The 27,433-nt window shown below is 40.0% G+C and overlaps 1 protein-coding gene across 5 annotated transcripts in view; it reads left to right on the forward strand.

The window, feature by feature from the left end:
• Nucleotides 1-27,433, forward strand: part of FRYL (FRY like transcription coactivator) — a 143,974-nt gene that overhangs the window by 93,483 nt on the left and 23,058 nt on the right. For 4 of the 5 annotated variants that reach the window (XM_081332088.1, XM_081332085.1, XM_081332086.1 and 1 more), the window contains 17 exons: nt 985-1,135; nt 3,068-3,171; nt 3,553-3,738; nt 6,206-6,407; nt 6,926-7,047; nt 7,243-7,433; nt 8,715-8,809; nt 12,203-12,810; nt 14,631-14,728; nt 16,999-17,169; nt 17,494-17,634; nt 20,919-21,116; nt 22,025-22,186; nt 22,297-22,371; nt 23,078-23,254; nt 25,220-25,423; nt 26,636-26,806. In XM_081332088.1, the coding sequence (XP_081188214.1) occupies nt 985-1,135; nt 3,068-3,171; nt 3,553-3,738; nt 6,206-6,407; nt 6,926-7,047; nt 7,243-7,433; nt 8,715-8,809; nt 12,203-12,810; nt 14,631-14,728; nt 16,999-17,169; nt 17,494-17,634; nt 20,919-21,116; nt 22,025-22,186; nt 22,297-22,371; nt 23,078-23,254; nt 25,220-25,423; nt 26,636-26,806 (3,056 nt within the window). Of the gene's footprint in view, nt 1-984; nt 1,136-3,067; nt 3,172-3,552; nt 3,739-6,205; nt 6,408-6,925; nt 7,048-7,242; nt 7,434-8,714; nt 8,810-12,202; nt 12,811-14,630; nt 14,729-16,998; nt 17,170-17,493; nt 17,635-20,918; nt 21,117-22,024; nt 22,187-22,296; nt 22,372-23,077; nt 23,255-25,219; nt 25,424-26,635; nt 27,342-27,433 lie in introns of all 5 variants that reach the window. The other variant, XR_014027030.1, reaches the window with a different exon arrangement.

Genomic DNA, 27,433 nt, shown 5'->3' on the forward strand with positions numbered 1-27,433 from the left:
ATTTCCTTTCAACAACACAAGGTTTAACTGTCACTTCCATGCACGGAATTTTTACAGAAAAATCTATTATCTTTATTTGTTTATTCAGCTGAAGCCCGTTTGCTTAATTGTTTTAATTTTTCCTTGTACTGTATGTTGGAGACACTAGTACGTTACCTGGCAAAGAGTAGTGTAATTATACACCATATTACATGCCATACATATATACCATAAATAACATACTTTAAAGCACCTTTCTTCTATGATAGTTTGACAATTTGAGCTAACCCTTAATCTAAGAAAAGCATGGAGGATATAAGAATCACATCCACATGTTTTTACTTGATTGTCAGAAATGATCGTTGATAGTTTTTTTTTTCTTTATTCAACTCAGTCTTGCACTAGACTTTGATGCCTGTTGCTTTTAGGACTACAGGCAATCCTCAACTTACCAAAGTTGGCTTAGCGACCGTTCAAAGTTACAAAGATACAGCGCCGAAGAAATGACTTAACGACCGTTTTCACACGACCATTGCAACATCATCCCCATGGTCACGTGATCAGTATTCGAATTCTCGGCAACCGGCTCATATTTTGTGACGGTTGCGGTGTCCCGGGATCATACGACCTTCTGACAGGCAAAGTCAGTGGGGAGGCCAGAGTCACTTCACAACCGTGTCGCTATCTTACCAGCTGCAGTGATTCCCTTAGCAACTTTGGCGAGGAAGGTTAATAAAACGGGGCAAAACTCACTTGGCAAACGTCTCGCTGAGCCACGGAAATTTGGGGCTCGGTTGTGGCCATAAGTCAAGAACTACCTGGGCGTAAACAGTATTTTGATGCAGTGAATCCTGAACGCGTCCAAATTTTTGGAACGCAAGAGGATGTCACTTAAGTATGGGAAATAGAGAAAATGCAGCACCCCTATTTGAAAATAACGTATTCCAATGAGTGTAACCAGATGCAGTTGAAATATCTGATTCGAGATCGTAATACTCTTGACAGGCGATTCGATGCCATTGTATTCAAACTGGCGCCTTAAAGTGATGGAACACAACGAAGGAGAGCCATTACCTTTCCCACCTTCAGGCGGCTGTTGGTCACCGTTGGTGGACTATTTGCCCGAAACATCATCCCCAGGCATGTCTCTCCATAGGTAAGCGATATAAATTAAGACCCTCCCAAATCCCTCTGAATAAGAGGTGCCTAAAAGACATTGTGGCAGAGTATTTTCCTTTTGGGAAAAGAAAGGAAGAAACTAAAAGGTGGTGTCTTCCTTCCAAGAAACATACAAGGTTTGTGGGGAAATGACTCATCCTGCTTCCAGATTATCCTTGTGTTTTGAGAATGGGATCTTCACAGTTTATCTTCAAGACAGAAGCTTGCTTGCTTGCTTCCTTCCTTCCTCCTTTCTTTCTTTCTTTCTTTCTTTCTTTCTTTCTTTCTTTCTTTCTTTCTTTCTTTCTTTCTTTTTCTTTCTTTCTTTCCTTCCTTCCTTCCGTCCCATTGATTTTAAAGCGGTTGACTAATTTATCAGATCCAAATAATTCTGGCTAATAATTAAGTCTTCCTTCCTTCCTTCCTTCCTTCCTTCCTTCCTTCCTTCCTTCCTTCCTTCCTTCCTTCCTTCCTTCCTTCCTTCCTTCTCTCTCTTTCTCTTTATCCATCCTTCCTTCCTTCCTTCCTTCCTTCCTTCCTTCCTTCCTTCCTTCCTTCCTATTGAATTTAAAACTGTTGACTAATTTATCAGATCCAAATAATTCTAGCTAATCTTTCTTTCTTTCTTTCTTTCTTTCTTTCTTTCTTTCTTTCTTTCTTTCTTTCTTTCTTTCTTTCTTTTTCTTTCTTCTACTACTGTATAGGAAGAATCTTTCCACAAGAGGCTTATTTGTTTTTCTGGCCTTTTATTAGCTGATATCTAGGTTGTACAAACACTGAATGTCGTGCCTCCTGTAGCTTTAGATATGAATCAATTATTTTTCCCTGCTTACTGCCTTCATACGGTGGGCTTCTTCCTCTCAGCCATGATATGCAAGGCAGCCCAAAGGGTAGAGATTGGGGGGGGGGGGAGAGTTGAAACAGAGGCAATTTGCAGAGAGTAAGAGACATATTCCTTGGACAGCAAAACAGGTACAGGAGTGTGTAATACTAGATATGTCCCTAGAAGGCAAAAATCAAAAAATTGTGTCTTTCTTACTTTGGCTATGTCATGCGGGGGAATTCACTGGAGAAAGCAGTCGTACTTGGATGGATTAGCAGTAAAAATAAACCAGGCTATCAAAGAACATGGTGACTGGACACCGTCAGAGATGACGCCAGCCAAGAGCGTAGAAAAACTCAAAATAGTGCAAGATCAGAAGAAGTGGAAATACTTGAATGATAGAAGTCACCAAGAGTTGGGCTCGACTGAATGGATAACATCAGGAGAAGTTTGAGTCCTCGCCTAACGACTGGAACCAGGACTGCTGGCTTCATTAGGCCAGGGGTAGGCAACCCTTGGCTTTTTTATGACTCGTGGACTTCAACTCCCAGAATTCCTGAGCCAGCATGGCTCAGCTTGGAAACCTCTCCCTTTTCCCTCAGAATGGCTGGCTCAGGAATTCTGGGAGTTGAAGTCCACGAGTCATAAAAGAGCCAAGGTTGCCTACCACTGCACTAGGCAGTGAAATTGTGTGGTGTTGCATTTAATGATCAGTTCACTTAGTGATGAAAATTACAGTCCCAATTAGGATCGTAACTTTGAGACTAGCTGTTTAAGCCTTGCTTTATATTTCTTTATGTTCTGAGCTATATTGGCATTATGCATCTATATTTCTTTATTGGGACAGCCAATATTTATTTTATTCATCCATCCATCTATTTATTATTTCCTAAGTGAGAAACAGATTACTGTCATAGTTACCATAATGTATAACTTACAATACCTAAAATCTTTATTATTGTCAACCAAATTTGCTTTTAGTAGTAGCAATTCTAGTGTAAATAATTGTCTAACTACGATACTGATTTTTAAATGATACGTTATAGTAATCAATTCCGCTGACACCCCCCCCCCAATTAACTCAACTGATATTTCTTTGGTTTGTAGGTGTAACGTAGCAGTGATTCTGTTGACTGACCTAATAATTGACCATAGCGTAAAGGTAGATTGGGGAAATTACTTGCATCTCTTGCTTCATGCCATTTTTATAGGTAAGTTAGTTTTTGTTAAAATTGGGAAGCATCATTTAACTACCGCATTGTTTTATGGCCTGGCACATTCAAGCCAAAGTGATGGGTTAGTGTAGAACACACCCAACCTTTGAAGAACAAGTGGTACCGAAATTTTCAGCGAGCGTAGCAGTGGTCTAAAAGACTGAACTCTCAGGAAGAACAATTGTTTTTCATATTTAATAAAAATAAATAAATATACCAGAGCAAGCAGTGAAAAATAATTACGTAAGAATTCTTACCTCTTGAGTGTATGCCAACAGTAAATAATGAGTAGGACTAGCTAGGCATGTTTCATCAGCAACAGTAACATGCAAGCACATCGATCTGACTACGTTCATTTTTTTTTTCCCTTGGATGTAGGTCTTGATCATCACCATCCTGAAGTATATGAACACTGTAAACGCCTCCTGTTGCATTTGCTGATAGTAATGGGCTCTAACAGTAGCGTGCAGTCTATGGCTTCTGTCCTTCTCAGGAACAAGGAGTTTAATGAACCCCGGGTGCTCACAATCAAACAAATAGCACATTTGGATTGCATCTTCACGGGTACTTTCAGCTTTCTAACCAATACACATGCTAGTCGGGGGTGGGGGCGGTGGGCAGTTCAACAAGACTTAAAATGCACTGTGTTGATAATGAAAATAAAAGTACAGGTAGTCCTCAGCTTACTACTTAACAGTGGTTTCAATTAACAGCGATCTTTAAAAAAAAGTCAATTACAACTGAACTTCAGACTTTTACCACTGTTACCCTAACCCCCAGCAGTCAATGCGATTTGAGTTTGGGTGCTTGGCAGCTGGCTTACGTTAACAGCCAATTTCAGCATCCTGTGGCCAAAGGAACACAATTTGCGATGTTTCCAGCAATTTTGTTGGGTTTCCGGCAAAAGATGCCATCGGCTAATCTGGATTCGCACTTACAACTGCCTGGTTCAACTTTTAAGACCACAGTAAAATCAGAATCTGTCGTATGATCTCAGATTATGGCTGCCATGATTCACAACAGATATTCTAGTCCCAGTTATCATCGTAAGTTGAGGACTACCTGTAAAAGCTCTCACAGCAATATGGTAGGAATTCTTTTCTCTTGAATAGGTAACTAATAAAGCTATGTTAATCAATACCTCTTTAATATTTTTATAACCAAGACTTCACCAAGGGTAACAGGCCTCTCAGATCTAACAGCTTAAGTCATGTACTGTAATAAAAATATATAAGAATCATTAAGTTGATTATCTAGAAGTCTTCTGAACATTAATTTTTTATTTAGATCAGGATTTAAAGATCTACGAAGAGGAATTAATAATATTTTTTAACTTTTGAAGAGTACACTAATGCTAGATTGCAGGCTTTTCTGTTTCAAAAACTTGTCACAGTCTGGTAATAGAATTGTTTGAAGAATTCTTAATTCCTAGTTCCAGCATAGGATATTTCCTCCGGACAGGGTTTTTAAATATTTTATTTATAGTAATGAATTCAGAGTCAGTTTTCAATAAATCGTATTGCAAACTTTGATTATAATTTTCTCTGGGTAAATGAATGCAGGAAGGGATGCAGCGGGCTGATACATTGTTCAGACAGAAATTTCTTCATTGTTTCATTTTTCAATCCTTGTTTGGTGCATGACACTTTAATATTTCTCACCAGGTGGCAGCACCTCACTATTAAATATAACTTATGTAGACTTATTAGTCATGCATGTTCATTTGTTATACTATCCATGCGTATGAAATAAGACTGATCTTATACCACTTTCTATTTTTCAAAGGCATTTATTTAGGATAACTGTACACAGAGAACCGGATTGGGCGTCTGCCCTAGAATGGGATGTTGTGGGGATGTACAAAACTCTCCAAATGTAAAATGTTCAAAGCTTGAAATAGCAGTTTTCTTAAGACAGACCAGTTCCTGGTGAAAATGTGTACTGAGGCCAGATTGACATTCAGAACATACATATGATTTATTTTTTTATTTTTATTTTAATTCCATTTATATCCCGCCCTTCTCCGAAGACTCAGGGCGGCTTACAAGCTTAGCAGTAGCCTTCATTCTATATATGCCTGCTTATTAGGGCTTTCACCCCCCCCCCACAAGTGGCATTATTACAAAGTCAGTTTATTGCCCCCAACAATCTGGGTCCTCATTTTACCTACCTTGGAAGGATGGAAGGCTGAGTCAACCTTGAGCCTGGTGGGATGCGAACCTGCACTAATGATGAGATTGGGGAACTACTTTGAGCTTACCCCTCCCCCCAAAAAAACCCTGCTTGCTTTTGATAGATAAATTTACTGCTGTTTTTAAATTCTTTAATACGAGAAATTAAGAGTTGATGCCTGTATGCTCCTTAACAGTAAGGCTCTCTTTTTTCAAGGAATTTATTAAATGCGCAGTGCACTGACCGCGCACACACGCTAAAAACAAAGGCAGAACCTGTTGTAGTTAATACTGTTCTACATACGCTGTTTTGTTTTCTGCAAGAAAGCATTGAAGCGGGTGCAACAGCTCTGAAGTTTAATCCACCCTGATTCCACCATTGCCATTGTTATGAGAAAGCTCCTGCTTTTTGTATATCTCAAAAGGATAAATCAGTTGAATAACGTGGAGTGGGGGCGTTCACTAAATTCTAATTATGAGGTAGTTTTTTCCCCCACATCTCTGAGGGAACAGCCGCCCTGTCGTTACAATTGGTTTGGTCCTTGCTTAGGATTACAGTTTCCCAACCTTTCCATCAAGATGAACTATTCCTAAGTCATGAGAAATATCCCCCCGCCCACCTCCAAACTGCATTGAATATGGATGATTTGAAAAGAAAATGATGAGATGAGCCCCCTTCATTAATATCATGACGTCACTGGCTCTCCCTCCTGTGCTTCCAGTCAGAGCAAAAAGACACGTCCAGATTCCTGACCAACACTGGACCAAAGAAATCAGAACATCTGGGATTTTTTATTATTATTTTTTTGAAAGTCACTGTGAGGATGTTAAGAATGGTAATTATGTCTTTCTGTAATTAGGTGTTAATGATTTTATACCAGATCACCAGCCCTCCCCAATGACTGACTCAGGACTCAGTTCAAGCTCTACCTCTTCAAGCATCAGTTTAGGAAACACAAGCGCTGCCCTTTCCCAGATGCAAAGCACCATTCTCAATGAAGTTGACCTTTCAGGAGAACAAAATGAAAAAATGAAGTCCCTTATGGAGTTTATTACTTCCAGGTAACACTTAAATGATGGCTTTTACTCAGCGGTGTAGAAATGTGTATATATTTTCAACAATCTGCTAAGCTTTTGCATGAAGGTTTCATAATTTCGTCATAATGTGAAATATTCAGCGTTACTGGGCTTTTGCTTCCATGGAAATGGCAACTGAATTAGTGAATTTTAAGGGTAAACATTTCCGCTGGAAACACAGTAAAGTTAGGATAAGCCCTACAATATATTTTAGAATTCTGTTAAGAACGGATTGCTCCACTAGGTAAATTTTAGGAGTAAAAATTATCTTCCATGTAGGATGGAAGTTAGGGTTTCTTGAATCCTGTGGTTAAATTTAATGGCAGAGTTCATTTTAGAAAATAATGTAAAAGAATTTAACTTTTACCAAAGAACTCTAAATATATATGGTTATTGCATGTTTGTAAAGAGGGGTTTGATAAATAATCAAGGAATCAAGACTGATAAAGAATTATTTTTGACTAATGAGCTTCTGGTTTGATATTTTTTTTTTCTATCTGTAGAAAACGAGGACCACTTTGGAATCATGAGGATGTTTCAGCAAAGAATCCAAGCATAAAGAGTGCTGAGCTGTTAACTGTATTTTTAAAGCATGTTGTTTCTGTATTTAAACAGTCAAGTTCAGGTAGGTTTTGAAAAACTTTCAATTGGTCACGATCAGCACACATAAATGCGGTTTCAGGAAGAAACATGTTTCGTTTAGATTTCATCTTCCAAAAATATATATATAAATGACATGTTTTTGTAAGTTTTGCTAAAATAAATGCGTGTTGTGTGGTAATTAATTTTGCACCCTCTTAATGTTCACTGTTTCTTGCAGTTGGATTTCAGCTTGAGCAACATCTCAGTGAAGTTGCTCTACAGACGGCCCTTTCCTGCTCTTCTCGACACTATGCTGGAAGATCTTTTCAGATTTTCAGAGCACTGAAACAGCCTCTTTCCGCAGACACACTTTCTGATATTCTCTCCAGGCTTGTAGAAACGGTTGGAGATGCAGGAGAAGAAGCTCAGGTATTTCGCTTTTCAAGAAAATATACAAAGCAATAATTTAATTTCTGTCTTTAGTTGAATGTTAAATGGAGATTTGTGCCTGAAGAATATTATATCACGGTTCCGACAGATGAAACACTTCAAAAGAACTTCGAGGCATTGTTTACCTTAAAGGATCTTTTATTCGAGTAGCAGAATATCGGCACTTACATAATCGAAGCCAGAAACTGAATTTCCCCTCCCCTGGGCACACAGTATCAAAGCACAATTCCCTCCAATTTACAGTCATAAATCACATTCCCCTACTAGCTTGAAGTGCAGGTTTCCTCTCCAGCTCTCCAGCCTGCCAATTCTTTATCAGCTCTGGGCTCAGTAACCTTGATTCTCATGCTACGTTTAGTGTTGTTATGTCTAGCTGGACTCTCATTCACAATCCTCCCCCCCCCCCCCCAGCATCATCTAACTCTAAAAGCAAAAGGGAAAAGATGGCTACATTTCCATCTGTTGTCAATGCAAAAACATCCAACGTTAGCAGCGTTGACATTACAGCAGTTATAGAGCATGGCATTGAAAAAAATCATTTTGAACTTTTAAAGCTTATAGCTCGCTAGTCTTTTCTGATCAAAAAGATTCTTACACTGGGGTTGGATAATTGTGATCCTAAAATGATATACAGACACAAACTCTTTATTTTCTGCCTCTTTATAACTATGATTAGTAAAAACCAAATTAGGATGATTTTCTTCCATTTTGAGGTGGGAATGAATGAAAATTGTAGTGTAACTTTATGCATATTACAATTAAAAAGCAAGTTCTTCCAGAATGGCCCCACCTATCTCTCTCTCTCTCTCTCTCTCTCTCTCTCTCTCTCTCTCTCTCTCTCTCTCTCTCTCTCTCTCTCTCTCTCTCTCTCTCTCTCTCTCTCTCTCTCTCTCCAATATCTATCTATCTATCAAACTTCATCCACTCTAGACAGCGATTTCTCCATCTAAATGTTAAAAGAAGCTCTAGGTCACCCTGGAAATGATCGTTTTATTTTCACATAAATTTTTGTGGACCATGTCTACCTTATCAGATGGATAGAATAAGATATGTCAGAATGCTTTTCCAAGTCCATACAATTGTAGGAAAATAGGTGAAACAAGTGGATGCTAGGCAGAATTGCTATGAGGGCCAGGAATCATTGCTAACCTGTTCTGTGTATATTGCATGTTGTATTTTATCAGCAGAACGTTAATATGGACACTTGAGTTTTAATGCTTTTAAATGTATCTGGCTGATAATAAATTTGCTTTTTTACAGGGTTTTGTCATAGAACTGCTTCTGACATTAGAGTCAGCTGTTGATACATTGGCAGACACCATGAAGCATTATGATCTTCTCGCGGCACTTTCCCAGTAAGATTTTATGATAGCTTGCTGTAGCATGCATCTGAAATACTTTTTTTTCCTTTTTTTCTTTTTACAATATTTGGGCTAGACTTTCTTTCAAATGATTGGAAATATGTGAGCCTTTCACTCATTGGTTCAGACAGAAGTTAAAAATATGCCTCTATTTAAAGTGTTTAAATGCCAGCATGTGCAGTAAGGTTCCAAGAAGTGGCAGGATGACAACCGCAGTGGAACAATAACTTAAGTCATGTTCCTTTTGTACATGCCCTGCGATTCTGGGATGGAACCTATTTTGACATGCTACTTTCATTACAGTGAAAGCAGCAAGGGCATGCAGACCGTGCTGAAAACAACACTTCTGTGATTTTTAATAAGCATGCAGTACATGATTTCAATGGTTTAGTTGCCTATCATGAACATTACATTTTTATTATTTTTTTTCATTGTGTTAACTCTACTTGAAGTTCAAACATAAACAATTTTGACAAAAGCATTTCATGAATTTTAGGAAGCAAATTTATCTGCTTTGTACAGTGTCCTAGTACAAGTATCCCCAGCCCCTAGGCCCGTGGTGGTGAACCTATGGCACGTGTGCCACAGGTGGCATGCAGAGCCCTCTCTGTGGGCACATGCGCCATCGCCCGTCCTAGGCCTTCAGCTGGATTTTATAAAACCTTTTTGGTTTAGGCCTCCGCTGCGTGAAGGTTCAATCAATCAATTTCAACTTCTCGTGGGAAAAAAAAAGATCTTGCAAAGTTGGAGTTGATTGATTGAACTTTTTAGTCCCACCCAGTCTGCCGTTACCACCGCAGCCACGCCCGCTCAATGGGCCATACCCACCCTATTGGCCACATCCACCCAATGGGCCACGCTCATCCGGCACCCAACAATACGTAAGTGGGTTTTGGGTTGCAATTTGGGCACTCGGTCTCTAAAAGGTTTGCCATCACTGCCCTAGGCCGTGGACTGGTACCAGTCTGTGGCTTGTTAGGAACCAGTCCGTGCAAACCGTGGATAAACAAGCAAAGCTTCATCTGCGCATGCGCCAGATCTAGGTTGCACATGAAACCACCACCTGCCCGGTCCGTGGAAAAATTATCTTCCACAAAACTAAGCCCTAGTGCCAGAAAGGTTGGGGGACCCCTGTCCTACTATACATTCTTCCTCTTTCTGACCGATATATTCTGAAGCAAGCAAAATCTATTTGGGCCCACTTAATTAATAAAACTAGTAATTTCTGAGTACTAAAACTTATTTGCAATCCTATATGTACCTAGTTGGTAATACAGATACTCCTTCACTTACAACCACAATAGGGACTGGAACTTTCATGGTAAGTTGGGGTGGTCATAAATCAAGTCATCCCATGACCATAATCTGACTTTATGGCCATTTTTTTACCATGGCTGTTAAATGAATCACAACGGTCATTAAACAAACCCACCTACTCCTATTGATGTTTTTTGTCAGAAACCAGCTGGGAAGAATTGCACACTGTGGTCCCATCACTGCGGGACACTGCAACCACTCATAAATGCAAGCCAAGTGCCTGAATTGCGATCACATGACAATGGACATGTACAAGGATAGGTTACAAATCACTTTTTCTGAGACTCGTACCCACGAACTGTCGTTAATCAAATGGTCATAAGTTGAGGACTACCTGTGAGCCCTTCTATTTTCAGTAATATTTATTCCTTGTCAAATAATGCCACCTGACTGCCGTAGGTCACAAAAACAGGAGGAGGAAAAAAAACAACCTTGCTGATTGTCTCCACAATCAGCTCCAACTACTCGGAACACATACTTATTAAGCTACATCCTGTCCTGGACAATGACACTACACTTTACTGAAGCACTTGGTGGTAAGCCATACAGACAGTCGCACAACTGAAGCCGATTCTCACAAACAACAGGATAACTGCCAGCATGGGAACAAATCTAGGTGTCTGCTTCGCCCTACCATGTACATTCATAGCACCATTTTGGGACTGAACAACTTCACGGATAAGACTAAAGATGCTGTTACGTGCTGTTCCTTTAATGCGACGTAACATGCTCTGTTTGCCGGCAATGCCTGTCTGGATTCTATTATAGGAGAAACGGGCGATATTTTGCATATAAAACTTATTGGACACAAATTCAACATCAGGACTCAAAGACAATAATTATCAGAGCATTTCAGCCTATGGGGACACTCCACGGTAATAAGTTTTGGGACAAACAGAGTTTTCTAGGATACTTGAGCAGGAGAAAGCCGAGCATGCGTGCCTCTTTCAGATTATCTCAGGAAGTCTCACAAATACAATGGGTTTACAACACATAATTTTTAATTGATAAGGCATTTGTAATCTGTCGCTCATGTAGCTGGCCTGTATTCCCCTCCCTTTTCTATCCCTGCTCAATCAATGCATTTAACCGCCCTGAGTCCTTCGGAACCGCCCTGAGTCCTTCGGGATAGGGCGGTAAGGTAAAGGTAAAGGTTCCCCCGCACATGTGTGCTAGTCGTTTCCGACTCTAGGGGCTGGTGCTCATCTCCGTTTCAAAGCTGAAGAGCCAGCGCTTGTCCGAGGACATCTCCGTGGTCATGTGGCCAGCATGACTAGACGCCAAAGGCACACGGAACGCTGTTACCTTCCCACCGTAGTGGTCCCTATTTTTCTACTTGCATTTTTACATGCTTTCAAACTGCTAGGTTGGCAGAAGCTGGGACGAGTAACAGGCGCTCACTCTGTTACACGGCACTCGGGCGGTATATAAATGTAATAAAATAAAAAAATAAAAATATCCTACATCAGCTCTCCTGTAGTGATACATTTTGAAGGAGCCCCTTTTTCAAGACGAGGAGAAAGCAGGTTTTAAGAAAACCTTGCAGCTCATTTGTACAACAGATAAATCTAGAAATGTGTACTGGTCAGTAAAAGGGATATTTGGAGAAATTGTAGTCCTGTTACATTGTTCAGAATTCTTCATCTAACTTTGCATCTTTTGAACTCCTGTCCTTAAGAGTGGCAGCTGGCTCGTTATGTTTTAACCAGTGCTGCTTTATCAATTTTCTAGTCTTATTTTTTTAAGCAGCCTTAGGTGGTCATGGTTTTAAAATGGAGGATGTAGATATTGAAAATACAGTCTCTCTGTAAAACACTCCCAGAAGGAGCATGACGCACGATAATGTTATATAAATACAGTGAGGTCTAAAGAAAAAAAATGAAACACATGAAAAAAAGGTACGTCTTTCTTATTAACGTGTAGCATTCTTGATTAAAAGAGAAGTAAAGTTACTTCTCTGTATTTGAAACTGAGGGACGTTATCCAAGTAACTTCCTTCTTAATCACCTTAATGGTCTTGGGGTGAAGAATATAATTTTCACGTGCCGTATTCTCTTTTTGTTTTTCTAGCGCTTCCTATTATGACCCGTTACTGGGGAACAAATACGCAGCAAACAGAAAAAGCACCGGTCAGATAAACCTAAGCACAAGTCGTGTTAACAGTGGCAACTTTGTAGGCTGTTACAGCCACGTGAAAAGCAATTCTTTGCGACTGAGTTTGATAGGCGATAGGAAAAGTGACCGACGGAGGAGCAACACGCTGGATATAATGGATGGAAGGATAAATCACTCCAACAGCTTAGCGAGGACTAGAAGCCTGTCCTCCCTGAAAGAGGGAGGAATGCACGACGTGCAGCCCACTACTGATCCTGTCAATCTGATGGCCACCATATTCTGGATTGCAGCCTCCTTGCTGGAATCAGATTACGAATACGAATACCTCTTGGCTCTCAGGCTCCTGAATAAACTTCTTGTTCATTTGCCTCTGGATAAACCTGAAAGCCGGGAGAAGATTGAACAGATGCAGAGTAAATTAAAATGGAATAACTTTCCAGGCCTTCAGCAGTTATTCCTCAAGGGGTTTACCTCCGTGTCGACGCAAGAAATGACCGTCCACTTACTTAGCAAACTCATTACGGTTTCCAAGCATGTGTTGGTGGATCCATCCCAAGTAGCGGGTATTTTTAAAATGTTTTTTTTTTGTCATTATACTGCCAGAGAACTGAAGAGTTAATGTAAGGGGTTCTTTTACGTGTTTTGTTATTAGATTTCTAGTGAAATAATCTTCTCCAAGGCTGCTTCCAAAATCAGAAATTATAAAGCTTAAAAATGCTACCATTGAAATTAAGATCAAATTAAAATGCATTTTGTTTCCTGGGGGGGGGGGGCTAACAGGAATGTTATTAGATGAGGTTCTGAAAAGGGGGGATCTAAAAATGGCCTCTCCTTCAGATAGCGCCATTTAGGGCTTTTAAGGCCAATGTCAGTCAGTATCTTAAACTGTATTTAGCAGTGGCAGGGCAAAACTTTCAGTATAGGCATCCTAGAATTTCACCAGCTTCTGACTTAACAATTTTGCTGCTGCATTTTGTGCAAGCTGCAATTTCTGGATGCTTTTGGAGCAATCTTGACTAAAGATGCACCAAGCAGTAGTTAAGGAAGAATATGGACGGGCTACCTTGCTAAGACTGTCCAGCTCACGAAGAATTGCAATTTGCATAATCGTAATTCTGTGCGGAGTCTCCTTGCTGTAGCTATTATTTGGAGACCTCGCAATAACGGGGGGGAGGCCAAAAAAGCACTCCCCAGTTGGCATCCTGTTCTTTCTGGGGATAATATGCATCCTTATCCAAAACGGACTTTGCCTCAATCCCTGCGTGCAACTTTCTCCATACCAATAGCACCTCAGTCTTGTTCGGATTTCGTTTCTGGGTTTGGTTTCATTTCCATTATTAAGTTTAGGAAACATTCGCAGGCAACGATTGCTTCCTTAGAATTAGATGTTAAGAGGCAATAGAATTAGTATTGTTCTGGCTCAGCAGTTTCACATTAAACAAATAGAAGACCAGATAAGGTTTAAGGTTTATTAAATTTATATGCCGCCCTTCTCCCTGAGGACTCAGGGCGGCTCACAACAATACAAAGTTAAAAGATATAAATACAAAAATTAAAAGAGGTTTAAACAATATAAGAAATAAGAACAATTTAAACCAATAAAAAACCAAATTTAAAAACTATGATCAGTCCAGGCCCGCTTGTTGGAATAACCAGGTCTTTAGGTCACGGCGGAAGGACTGTATAGGTATAGAATAGATAAAGAGCACTTAGCCTTTTATATATATATATATCAGTTCACAGTGCTTTACAGCCCCTCTAGGGCGGTTTACAGAGTCAGCATTATTTCCCCCAACAATCTGGGTCCTCATTTTACTGACCTTCGGAAGGATGGAAGGCTGAGTCATCCTTGAGCCGGTGAGATTCGAACTGCTGGCGGTCTCCAGTCAGTACAATTAGCCTGCAAAACTGCATTCTAACCACTGTGCCAGCACAGCTCACTAAATATCCTAGGTGTCAGAACAGTAGCCCTCCAAATCCATTTCCTGGGTGTTTTATCGACAGGAGGGGCGCCACGGCAAGCTTTTTAAGAGATGATAAACCTTTGGGTATGAGCATCTGTCAAAACAAATCAATTGAAGCAGTTTTGTCTGGATTTGAAAAAAGAGAGATTTTGGTAGCGGCACAAAATAAAGACCAGGCATTGTAAAACAGATAGCGTATGACAAAATAGATAACCTGGTGCTACTTAACTGGCCACGTCACTTAGGACTTGTTCAACCGGGGCAAGCCAGATCGCCTACCCTCCGTACGACAGGTGTCTTAGGCATTTTAATTTTTTGCTGATGTTAAACGTATTTGTCGCTAGTACACCTTGGAATAGTTGTCTAGAGAAGATAGGAATTAGTATTCTAAATTCAACTTCCCATCTTTTTCTGTGCAGGATTTCCTCTTAACATATTATGTTTATTGCCTCATTTAATCCAACATTTTGATAGTCCAAGTCAGTTCTGCAAAGAAACAGCTGACAGAATAGCAAAGGTAGGTAATAAGCAGAAATAATTCTTTTTTCTTTTTTCTTTTTTAGTTTTCATGGCGAAGCCAATTTGATCAAATGTGTTGTCTGTACATTCACATGCATGGGTTTGAACCTGTATAGACTTTGAAAGAGTTCAGCCACTAATATTTTTCCCAGAATCCCATCCCTGAGTGTCTTTCCCTCATTCTTGCTCCCTCAAATCTCTCTTGGCTGGCTGCCTCAGAATCACGGTATCCAGTTTACCTTTGGTATAAGCTTTTTTACCCCTTTTTTATTCATACTTTCTCCATCTGTCATTCTTCTCCTTTGTTTTAAAGTTCCTCAGTGTTTTGTCAACAGAGCCTTTGCTCTCTTAGCTGTTCTTTTGTGGATGTTGTAATTGAGGAAGTCAACTTTCATAAAAATAGTAAAGGTAAAGGTTCCCCCACACATGCGTGCTAGTCATTTCCAACTCTAGGGGCCAGTGCTCATCTCTGTTTCAAAGACGAAGAGCCAGCACTTGTCCGAGGACATCTCCGTGGTCATGTGGCCAGCATGACTAGACGCCAAAGGCGCACAGAACGCCGTTACCTTCCCACCGTAGTGGTCCCTATTTTTCTACTTGCATTTTTACGTGCTTTCGAACTGCTAGGTTGGCAGAAGCTGGGACGAGTAACAGGCGCTCACTCTGTTACGCGGCACTCGGGATTCAACCCGCCAAACTGCTGACCATCTGATCGACAAGCTCAGCGTCCTAACCCACTGAGCCACCGCGTCCCTTTTCATAAAAATAAAGCAGCTCAAAAAGCTTTTCATAAAAAGGCTCCCCACTATCGTAGCTTACACCATAGACACAGCCAAATGGGTTGTTTCACTTGCGGTGTTCACTTTTAAGTCTATTTTGGTTAGCAGTGAATAGATCAGATCATAAAAAGACTCCTTCAGTCAGTCAGTCAAATAAATCCAGGTTCAGGCTATGGTCCAATCTTGCTCATCTCTGGGGTTTTTTTTATTTAGGGTCAAAACTATCCATCCCAGCTTAACTGCGGTGCTTCAAACTATGTTGTTGGGAAAATCGGCTCTTACTTATTCAATATATTCAACAGATTACATCTGTCCTAGCAAGCAAGAGCAAGAGGAGATTCAGATTCACGGTGGAAGGATGGCTATCTAGCAGCAAGATGTCTGAACTGACATCTCTGCCAGAAGCCAGCCTTTTAAAGAAGGGGCACAGCTGTGGTAGAGTGGGAGGGGACTAAGGAAAAAAGAGGAGAAAGAACCCAAAACTTGGAAGTTTTGAAGTTACTGGGAAGATCAGTAGGGACGTGATGTAGAGTGGCAAAGGAAGGTTAGATAGAGCCATAATAACAACAATGGTAAGAATGTAGTAGCTAGAAGAACAAAGGACGGCGATAGCAACAGTTTAAGGTTGGGCAGTGACAATTAGTTGAGGATAATAAGACACCTGCCCAAACCTTTTGGGCACCAGGGACCGGTTCCATGGAGAAAGGTTTGTCCACGGACCGGAGGGTGCCTGGTTTTGTGTGCTCCCTGCATCCCACCGAGGGGGCTTTGCTTGTTGGTGCGGACCGGTTGCTAGCATGCCACGGCCCGGTACTGGTCCACGGAAGCCCGGAATGGTGGCATCCAGAAGGTCTTTACCAAAGCAGAAAGCTGGCTATTTTGTCTTGCATATAGAAAATCCAGAACAAGGGCATCTAAGTGGGTTTGTATGTATGGTGCTTTGAATAAGCCCAGAGCTCCAGAAGGAGCAATGTGACAACCAGAATGGGCATCTACATTGGCTCTAAGCGACAGCTAAGAAAAACAGTATTGCTAGATTCTTGATGCTTTTATCCAAGACACCAGGCTTTCAGCCCAAATTTCTCAGTCTACAGAGCCACACAAACTAGGCACTCAAGTGAATAGATTTATCTATTTAGAGTAAATGTCACTAGGATTTAAGACAATCATAACTAACGAAGAACAACTCTATTCAGTCAACCTGCTCTAATCTAAAACTGGAATCAACACATGGTTTGCTAAAGCGTGTTTTGCTTACCCAGTCAATTTACTAACTAATTTAATATTAGCTGGGTTCATGGGTAATCTTAAGGCAGAACGAAACAAGGCACGTTATTCCAAAATGGGATTTTGAACTCAGGCAAAATCTATTAAGTCATACTGGTGGTTACAAGTTGTAATAAAGTCAGCACTCCTTTAAAATCAAAATGTTTAAATAGATATTCCACTAACTTAATATTTCGATTTATTTATTTATTTTTGTTCTCAGGTTTGTGCAGAAGAGAAATCCCCAACTCTTGCTAATTTGGCTCATATGATGTGTTTATACAGCACGCACAGTTACTCCAGAGACTGCTCTAATTGGATTAACGTAGTGTGCAGATATTTGCATGATTCATTCTCAGAAACAACTTTCAGTCTGATAACATACCTTGCAGAGGTAATAATTCTTTGTACATTAGGTATCTTTCTCAGGTGTCGGATACTGTTCTCCATCTGAAGTTGCACATTTGGCTTTCTCATATTGCAGTGTTACCAAATGGATCATCTTCCCAGTTCTAGCTCAACACCTTAAGCCAGTATCCTACAAGGGCTTTTAAACTTCCACATATACATGTCTAATGTTTATACATCAAATAAGGCTTAGGTTTATTGCACGCGAGGGCAGGTCCATTAAAGACATAGGTTGTCTAAATAGCTTACTACTTTTGTACTCAGTGTCATGGGATATTTTGGATAATCCATTGTACGCATCTGTTTTTAGCTCTTAGAAAAGGGGATCTCCAGCATGCAGCAGTCTTTGCTGCAAATCATTTATAGCCTTTTGAGCCACATTGACCTGTCCAGAGCACCAGCGAAACAATTCAATTTGGAGATCATCAAGGTCATTGGCAAATACGTTCAGGTGAGTAATTTAAAGGGACACGTTTGAAAATGTCGTATCTTTCCATTTAGAGAAATGGATTTGGTGTTCCTCTGAACCAGGGTGTGCCACTGCCACATTTTGTCTAGCGTGTGGATTTTTTTATTTTTTTAAAAAAAATGTTTTATTCGTTTTTTATTATTACAAATCATAAGTGCTTAGTGCTTGTTGCTCGATATTACATCTTAGTTTCTTCAATACAAGTCTGTTCAATACTACACAACCCAATGTTTTTTTTCCCCTGATCCTCCTTTTCTCCCGTATTGGTTTTTTCCCAACACTACGCAAATGCAGTTCTTGCTGCTATTAATACATACAAAATTAGATGTACACATCCTCATCATGTTTTTTTCTCGTGTTGTACAAATAATATCAGTTTGTAACCTCTCTTTTTAAGCAGTCTATATTTCAATTGTATTTGCAATTAAAGTCTCCTTGTTAAATCAGTATCCTGTTTTTCAAGCTCTTATTTAAGTTTGGTTTCCCATCAATATTCGGGATATCACTGTCAGTTATTATTTTCTCAAAATTTCTTACATTTCATTTATACAAGCCATCCTAGTGTTTTCATATTTCCCATATCAAAAACCCCCGATGCTATTCTAATTATAAATCATATCTTTCTTATTGTCAAAGTCTGTTTATATCTGAGGGCTACCTACTCTTTTAACCATACTCAAACAGATATTTAATCATATAATGCCCCCTCTGGTAGGTTAGATCTTCTTTTTTCTTTTTCTTTTTTTTAAGTCTTAACTCTAGCTTTCTTCCTTTGCCAAATAGCTTTCCCGGCCAAGGCAATTAAATGGCCAAAGAATTTCCCCTCTATTTTTTATGGATGCTGCTTGAAATGGGAGAGAGAATTTAAGTATTTAAATTTAAGAATTTAAGAGAATTTAAGAGCCTTGGTGGAGCAGTGGGCTAATGCCTCCTTAAGTAACACCAGCTGCCTGCAATTAGTGCAGGTTCGAGTCCCACCAGGCTCAAGGTTGACTCAGCCTTCCATCCTTCCGAGGTAGGTAAAATGAGGACCCAGATTGTTGGGGGCAATTAAGCTGACTTTGTAATAATTTTTAATTTGCCGCTTGGGGTGTGTGTGAAAGCCCTAATAAGCAGGCATATACATAGAATGAAGGCTACTGCTAAGCTTTAATAATGCCACTTGGGGTGTGTGTGAAAGCCCTAATAAGCAGGCATATACATAGAATGAAGGCTACTGCTAAGCTTGTAAGCTGCCCTGAGTCTTCGGAGAAGGGCGGGATATAAATGGGATAAAAAAAAAGTAGGGTATTTTTGAGGGTGAATTCTTCCCGTTTATATTCCTTAATCAACTCCCACTTTCCTTCTCTCTCAACTTCTCCCTTCATTTTTCTCTGAGGCTTTGGCATTTATCGGCCAGATGTTTTGTTAGCAGGCGAGGTAATGCCATCAGTGGGACTTCGGTTGAAGCATCTTGTTCTGTTCTTCTTTAGCTTATATACGTCTTGTGTCCCAGTGTGGTCAGTTGGTTGCGTGCTTGGCCGTTCGCTGGCTCAGGAATTCTGGGAGTTGAAGTCCACGAGTCATAAACGAGCCAAAGGTTGCCTAGCCCTGCTTTAGTGCTATCTTTAAATTTGAGTGCTATCTTTAAATTTAGTGCTATCTTTAAATACTTAAATTCTGGGGAGCTGATTGGTTCCGTCGTTGCTTGGTCGTTCAGATGGTCTGGTTTCTAAAGCGTTCACGTGCTGGATTTAAATCAATATGCTTGTTAATTTCTCCTTTTATAGAATACCAGGCTTCAATAAATTCACAGCATACGAACACTTAAGAAAGCAGACTATTTGAAGCTTTTCTATTGGGGATTTTTGCTTCTTAATCATTACTCCAGCTACAGAGTAAGTTCCTGGCAGTCTGCATGATACTAAAATGAAATCCAAATAAGCAGAAATACCAGATGCCATCAGGTTAAACTTAGCGAGAAGGGAAATAAGGACGTCTGAAATGGTATAGGGTTTCCTGCCTGAGCAGGGGGTTGGACTAGATGACCTGCAAGGTCCCTTCCAACTTTGCTATTATGATTATGATATTCAAAGTATCCACTTCTGGATTTACTTTTAAGAAATAAGCAGAGGATTATAAATTCATTGTTTTTAAGATTTTGACCTTATTGAAAAAAAAATGTAACCATGATTTTCCATTTTGACTAAACCATTTAGAGCCTTCTTGATTGATCAAGGTTCGCCTCAAGGAGCTACTTGTTGGGGAAATGCTCATTATTGAACTTTAATCTGGATACAGTATTATGATAAGGGCTTATTTTTGTTGTTAGGATAAATCATGTGGTGATAAAAGGGAGCAGTTAAGGATAACTCTTTTTCAAATGTTATCAAGTGGAGCCAATCACCCAGCAACTTAAAAACAACACCTCCTGTGCTGATGCTTTTTTTAAAAAAAAAATCCTTCTCATCCCATTTTCTGACCTTTCATATTGTTTTGAATTTCATCATAAAATAAAGCGAATGCATTTTGCTAACTCTCTTCCTGTGGCGTGTCCCTCTTCCTCTGATTATTAATAGAGAACTTGGAGTCTGACACACACACACACACACACACACACACACACACACACACCATGTACATATTCTGAATTTAAGCAACTGAAGCAGCCTTTCTACCTAAGATTCACTTACTCCAGTTGTCTGTTGTGAAATTGCTATAAATTTAAACCAAGTGACTGTAAAATAACTACGAGAAGGGCAATTAGGTTCTAAGTACCAGGTACAATGCTAAATACTTTAGCGTGCCTAATTGACATTCTCATACTTGTAAGGAGTAAACTGCAGGACTGTGGAAATACCTTTGAAAGTCATATTTTGGAATGTGCGGAAGTATATACAAAGCACCTCTTTTAAGAATGGGGCAGTCGTGCATGCACACACATGCAGAAAAACTCAGGAGTATCTTAAGCAACTGTGTGAAGATGAAAAGAGAGGCAGTTACATAACAGCAGAAAGAGAAGCTTCGTGCATTTTATATTCTGGGATAAGTTTTTTTTCTTAATCGTAGAATCACAGGGCTGAAAGGGACCTTGGAGGTCTTCTAGTCCAACCCTCTGCCCATGGCAAATGGACACTTATATATGTTAAAAATTCATTTGTTGACTTTCACAGAAATGTAACCGCTTTATATTAATACTTCAAATACTGCCGAGTTTTGTATTTTTAAGTTATTACTGTGATTAATGGGAGTACATGTGTCTCTGTTCCTGTCTTTATTAATAATAGAGTCCCTACTGGAAGGAAGCACTTAATATTTTGAAATTGGTGGTATCCCGTTCAGCCAGTCTGGTTGTACCAAATGATATCCCCAAATCTTACGGCGGTGACATAAGCTCTCCTGAAATTTCATTTACCAAAATTTTTAACAATGTTTCCAAAGAACTGCCTGGGAAGACCTTAGATTTTCATTTTGACATATCAGAGGTAAGGAGTTTTTAAGTAAGGTTTCAGATTTTGCATACTTAATTTTCTTCTAAGTCAGGCACGTCTAACCTGTGGCCCACGGGCTGCATGTGACAGCTAGTAACACAGCCCTACAAGATTGTAAACTTTTAACTTTTATGTAGCCTGGGTTAGCCAAATGGTCAGACACCCATATTATAGGCTGAAATTAGGAGTGTGCACATATACGGGGGGGGAAAAGGGTTGTTTTGAGCTCCAAAGAAAACATCCTATCGAGAAGACTTTTAAGTTGCCTGGATTTTAATGGAAGAAAATATAACAATATCACTATTCGGTATTTTAAAACAATGCTTGAACGATGGTTTCAGCCGAAGAAAGAGTGGGAACAGCGAAAAAGCTTCTTGTTCCCTTCATTTCATTTCCAAGAACGAAATTAGATATAAAAGTGAGAGAAGAACAAATATTGTTATTGCCTTTGTCAATAAAAGAGAAATTCTAGTATTTCTAGTGTCTGTTTCTAGCCAGCCTTGAAAGGCTGTCGACAGCTGATTTACCTCCCACATCCCTTTATGCAGCTTGCCATTAGTTGGCTGTCAAAAAAGTGGGGGGAAAGGAGCATTTTCTGCCCTGATAAAATGAGAAGATTGGTGAAAGAAATGAAAAGATCATGGCAAGGAGAATGTTCTCACCCTGGAAAGGACCAAAAAAAAAAGTCTTTCTCCACTACTGCAAACACTTAACACATTAATATGTCACATAAGCCTGGATATGACGATTTATAGATCAGAGTTTGTGACTTTGCATGTTATATGGGCCTTTCCGGTTGTTGCACACTGTACACACAGCACGGTAAGCCAACTCTGTCTTACAGACCTTTGTGGAATTGGGTAAGACGACCTGAAAAATTATTTTCTCTTCCATTTTATTAGACACCAATTATTGGGAACAAATACGGTGATCAGCACAGCGCAACGGGTAGGAACGGCAAAGCAAAAGTCATTGCTGTTACAAGAAGCACGTCTTCCACTTCCTCCGGATCGAATTCTAATGCTTTGGTTCCTGTGAGCTGGAAGAGGCCACAGTTATCTCAGGTGATCTGTTGCTTAAATCTTAGAAATGCCAAAAGCATCTCTTTGTAGCCAAAGAAAACAAAACATCCTGGGCATATTTATTTATAAGTATTTTTTGATTTTTTTTCCAGCGACGGACAAGGGAGAAACTAATGAATGTATTATCTCTTTGTGGTCCAGAGTCAGGAATTCCCAAGAACCCTTCCGTGAGTAATTTTAAATTCCTGAAAGAAGCATGTATCCCATCAATGAAAAGAAATTTCTGTACTAAAGTTGGTGAATTATTATTCCGCTGTCCTGAGAATTTTATTTATTTATTTGTTTGTTTGTTTGTTTGTTTATTGATTTATTTATTATTTAAATTTATATACCGCCCTATTCCCGTAGGACTCAGGGCGATTTACAGGGAAAATTAAAATACATAGTATACAAAATTAAAATCAATTAAAACTATTGATTAAATTACAGTCCCTGAAGTTAAACTAAAACCCAATTAAATTAAATTAGTTAAAACCCCTCAGTCTGGGCCAAACAGCTTGAAGAACCAGGTTTTCAAGTCCCGGCGAAATGAGCGAAGGTCGGGGGCAGTCCTAAGTTCCGTGGGTAGTTGGTTCCATAGGGCAGGCGCACCCACAGAGAACGCCCTTCCCCTGGGAATAACCCGCCGGCATTCATTAACCGGCGGTACCCTGAGAAGGCCCTCCCTGTGGGGGCGCACAGGACGATGGGAAGATGATGCCGGCAGCAGGTGTTCCCTTAGAATTTTAAGAACTGGAAAGCTTTTCCATTGGAACAGAAGGTCTTGTTAGTGATTAATGGCATTTAAACACAATTCCGTCAGCTCCTGTAAACATCCATATTGTTACTCTTAATTTTACTTATGCTTTACCTCTCTTACTGATGACTGTGTAGGTTATCTTTTCTTCCAACGAAGACCTGGATGTTGGGGACCAGCAAACGAGTCTTATTTCAGCAACAGAGGAAGTGATTCAAGAAGAAGAAGTGGTTGTAGAAGATAACACAAGTGAACAACAGTTCGGAGTTTTTAAGGATTTTGACTTTTTAGATGTTGAGTTGGAAGATGCAGAGGTAAGGCTGTGTAAGGGTAGCTTCATTCAAGTCTATGCTTCAAGAAAAAGCAGCAACTTTGAGATTCTGTCCTTTCCTTTTGTTGTAAGCTTGTATTGTAATTAATCAAAGCACTAAAAAAAATATCCAGGCGTGACATCTCTTGCACTTCCTGCCGGGGGGGGGGGAAGCACTGGATCCATAATTTTATATTGTGCTGGTTTGCATACCATAACCTCTTTCTTTCATGTTCGGGACTCCCTTTGCTTTTTATTTTGATCTAATCTGATATGTAGAAATATGAACATTATCTGACATTTTGGAAATGCCCCGGTGAATTAAAAGAGGGTATCAATATACGATTGAGAATACAAGGGTAGAAAGCCAAATGAAACTGTCCCAAACTTGGAAGTCTAGCATATGGCATCATCAAAGCTCAACTAATACTGCACAATGTATATTGACAGGAGTATGTTGAAATTGATTTGATTTTCAGCCCTTCATATTGTGTCTGGGTTCACGGTGCATTTGTCATCTTTATCTGCATTTTTCTCTGTTTTTAAATAGTAAAATGTAATGACTTGTCATTTATAATATACGGTTGCAGTGCATGGAAGTACCCAAGGGTGGATAATTGGGGAAAGCTAGAACAGTCCTTCAAATGACACCATCCCTATGGAGGTGGAAGGGGTATTCACACATAATTTTTTTTTTTAAACTCTGGAAACAAAACTCCTATAGATGAGGAATTTTAGCAATTCTACCGGGAAATTGGTTTTTTCCTCTCCTATCTCCAGTAATGCAAATGACTTCCAGAACTGTAATCCATTCAACCTCTTGATCTCAGCATTATCAACAACACTTCCAACTGCTTGGCACATCTCTGAAGCATTTCCCGTAGGCTTCAGTGGCGCAGAAAAGAGTGGGAGAAATGCAGTGGGGTGGTTTAGGTGTTCCGAAAACGATGAAGCCACATTTCAGACCCTCTTCCCCTTCCCTAGCCAGTGATCTCCTTCTGGATGACTTTTGAGTTGGTGCTAATTAAGCCCTTCTACCTGCAGGATTTTCTTTTGTGACCATAAAATACCTATAACGAATCAAGAGTGCATTTAAATTCTTAAGCATCTGGGAAGGCCACCCAGAGAGGAATGAAAACTATTAACAGCTAAACCTGCTTTTCGAGACCGATCAGCTCAAATGTTTCTGCTTTCTTGCACTGAATAAAATTTACAGACCGTGCATTTAATCCCATTTCGTGTAGATCAAAGTCCGTTTAAAATTTTTTCCCTGCAGTTGCTTCCAAGCCGTTCTCAGAGTTAGTTTCAATGTATGTTTAACACTGAAAATTGTGCCACGGCCATCTGTTTTAAGTGTTTGTCTCATAATGTTTTTTTGCACCAGTTTTTCTAAAGCCGATTAAATAGTAGGGGAGAGGTGGGGGAGGGCCTTGAGAAAAAACAACAACAGTTTTTCCAAAGCTTGAATCAAGTCTTCTACTGCCAGCAAGCGTATGCAATATAAAATCGCCTCCATTAAAAAGTATCTGTAAGTGTTTGTCCTCGTTCTAATTATGTGTGTTTTTCTTTTTGCGAACCAGGAGCTGCAGGTAAGTTGCAGCCTGGTGCAGTGGCTTTGTTTCATCTGTTTGTCATCCGTACGTGTCTGTCTGTGCTTGAAAGTCGGAGGATCTTAGTACTGCAAGGGATACGTGGTTGTAGACAAACGTTAAGCCCATTCAGATGAGCCCGTCAAAGAAAAAAAATACTGCGAAACCGTACGTTGCCACGTGTTTAAACACCTTATCAAGGGGAAACCACGTTGGCAGAATTTAAATGTGCAATTAGCTCGACGGGCTGATTGAGACGCTGCTCTCGGTGAATTCCGTCTGTGTGGCTTTTGTTTTTTGTTGGTTTTTTTTTTTGCTGTGTTCATTTCAGCTCTCAGAGTAGCTTAAACACTTTGGAATAAACTTCCTTCTCATTTCAGGGCGAGAGCATGGACAACTTCAACTGGGGAGTCCGTAGGCGTTCCCTGGACAGCATTGAGAAAGGGGACACGCCCTCTCTCCAAGAGTATCCCTATTCAGGTAGCACTCCCAGCTTGAACCTGACCAATCAAGAAGATACTGACGAATCCTCGGAAGAAGAAGGAGGGCTGAGTGCCAGTCAGATACTGTCACACTCCCAAATGGTAAAAGACAGGTTGTTTTTGCGTCAAAATAGCAGCCCTTGGGTTAGATGTTCAAGGCTGCCTCTTGGGTTCTCATTTGCAGGAAAAGTGGGCATCTTATGCATTTGGGGCACGATGCTCTGATCCTCCGTTTCTAGATTTGGCACAGGGGTTACCCATGAAATGTTGGCTTAAGCTGTGAATGACACTTGTCTTAAAAGTGCTTGCTTCTAATAAAAGTAAGAGGTAGCAGAATGGGATTTAGAATAGGTTTGTACCAATAGAGTATAAATGAGGAGGTTCTTGAGTATATGTGTCAGTGTAAAGCTAATGGGCCAATATGTCTGGGAAAGATTCTGTCATTTCAAAGTAAACGTCTTGTCGTTTTTATAACTGGACGACCATACTGACCGTAGAAAATTTACATCGACCCAAACTCTTTAAGAAATAGAACTTAAAGGTTTAAGTGGAATGCAATAACATTTATTTTGATTGGTAATTAAATGTCTGATTTATTTGAAATCACTTGTGATTAGGGTTAGGAGTAGCTAAACTAAATTAAAAAGAAGAGAATTCTTTGGCTGTTTCCGATGGGCAATTTGATTAACAAATACCTTTAAAGTATTTAGAAATTATTCTGGGTTTAAATAATATACTGATGATACAAAAGTCTTTTTGCATTTTTGGAATCTCAGATTCTGCAGTGAAGGAAGAATGGTGACATATAGTTAATTCAGTCTTTGGGGCAGCCAAGGCATCTGTTCGTATAGGTTGAGTAAAAGTAGTTGTGCCAAAACAGTGCTTCTGATGAGTTAGCTAAGGGACGTTCTTCATCAGTGTTATATTATCTTTGCCCTCATGAGAATTCCAGTTCTTAATGTTATTTTTAAGCATAGTAGATAGACTCAAGGTACAGTCTAGTTCAGAGGCCCCCAACCTTTTGGGCACCAGGGACCGGTTCCGTGGAGAAAGGATTTTTCTGTGGACCAGAGGGGCCGTGGTTTTGCATGCTATCTGCATCCCACGGATAGGGCTTCACTTGTTTGCATGGCCCAGTTTCTGGCAGGTCGTGGCCCATTGTCAGTCCACGGACCGGGGTTTGGGGACCCCTGATCTAGTTAATAGAAAGGGTAGCCTCATGTCTGCATTTTTTTTTTGCTTTACATTTGTGTGTGAACCTACGTTGACTTGTATTTTGTGAAACATGAATGGATGCTTTTTTTTTGTCTCAAGCTAAACAGTGATTCGGCTGCCGACGATGCCATACCAGATCACATCAACCTGTTGCTGCAATCTCAAGATTCCACTAGCAGTGTTGGAATGGAAGAGGTGCTTCAAATCAGAGCTGAGACTCCATGTTTGGAGGTTGCCTCTCTAGATAATGCTAACAACACGCTGCCTGAGGTGGGGAGAAATGCGGGCTCCAGCATGGCTGATCTGTCCTCTTTCTAGCACTGTATAAAAGCTTTGCATTCTGTCTATAAGAATTTTTTTATCGTGCTGATTACGTAATTTAACTTCGGTATTTCTAACCTGCTGTGGTGGCTGAAAAATTGTTTACTGGAAATGATTTTTTTTTGGTTGGTTGGTTGGTTGATTGGTAGACTAAAGATGTTCACATCACAGGTTAAGAAAGTTTTGAAGTTCTTTTAATGAATTGGGGGTGCCGGAGAACGATTTGATGAGCAGGATGGTTCTGGGTTCATTTTCTTCCTGTGACGCGCTCTCTTTTCCTGTGATCCTCCCTCTGCCTCTAATGCTCGCTTTGCCACTTTGTGATTGGTGCTTTGATTGGGATTTGAACCTCAGGCCAGCTTTGTTAGCAGCTGGTCAATGGAGTGGTCTTGACCAAGCCCTCGGTGTGCTAGTGGCATGATTTAAAAAATGGAAATACATACATGGAATGAGCAAGATTCCCAGCTGATTAAAAAAAATATCAGTGAGTATGTTAAGTACGTATTTGCCATTTCCAGCAGAAACTCAGAGCAGTGATCCTCATTTTACATTTTTTAAGTCTGTGTGTGTGTGTGT

Source organism: Vipera berus (genome assembly GCF_964194415.1).
Source record: "Vipera berus genome assembly, chromosome: 7".
Lineage (NCBI taxonomy): Eukaryota > Metazoa > Chordata > Lepidosauria > Squamata > Viperidae > Vipera > Vipera berus.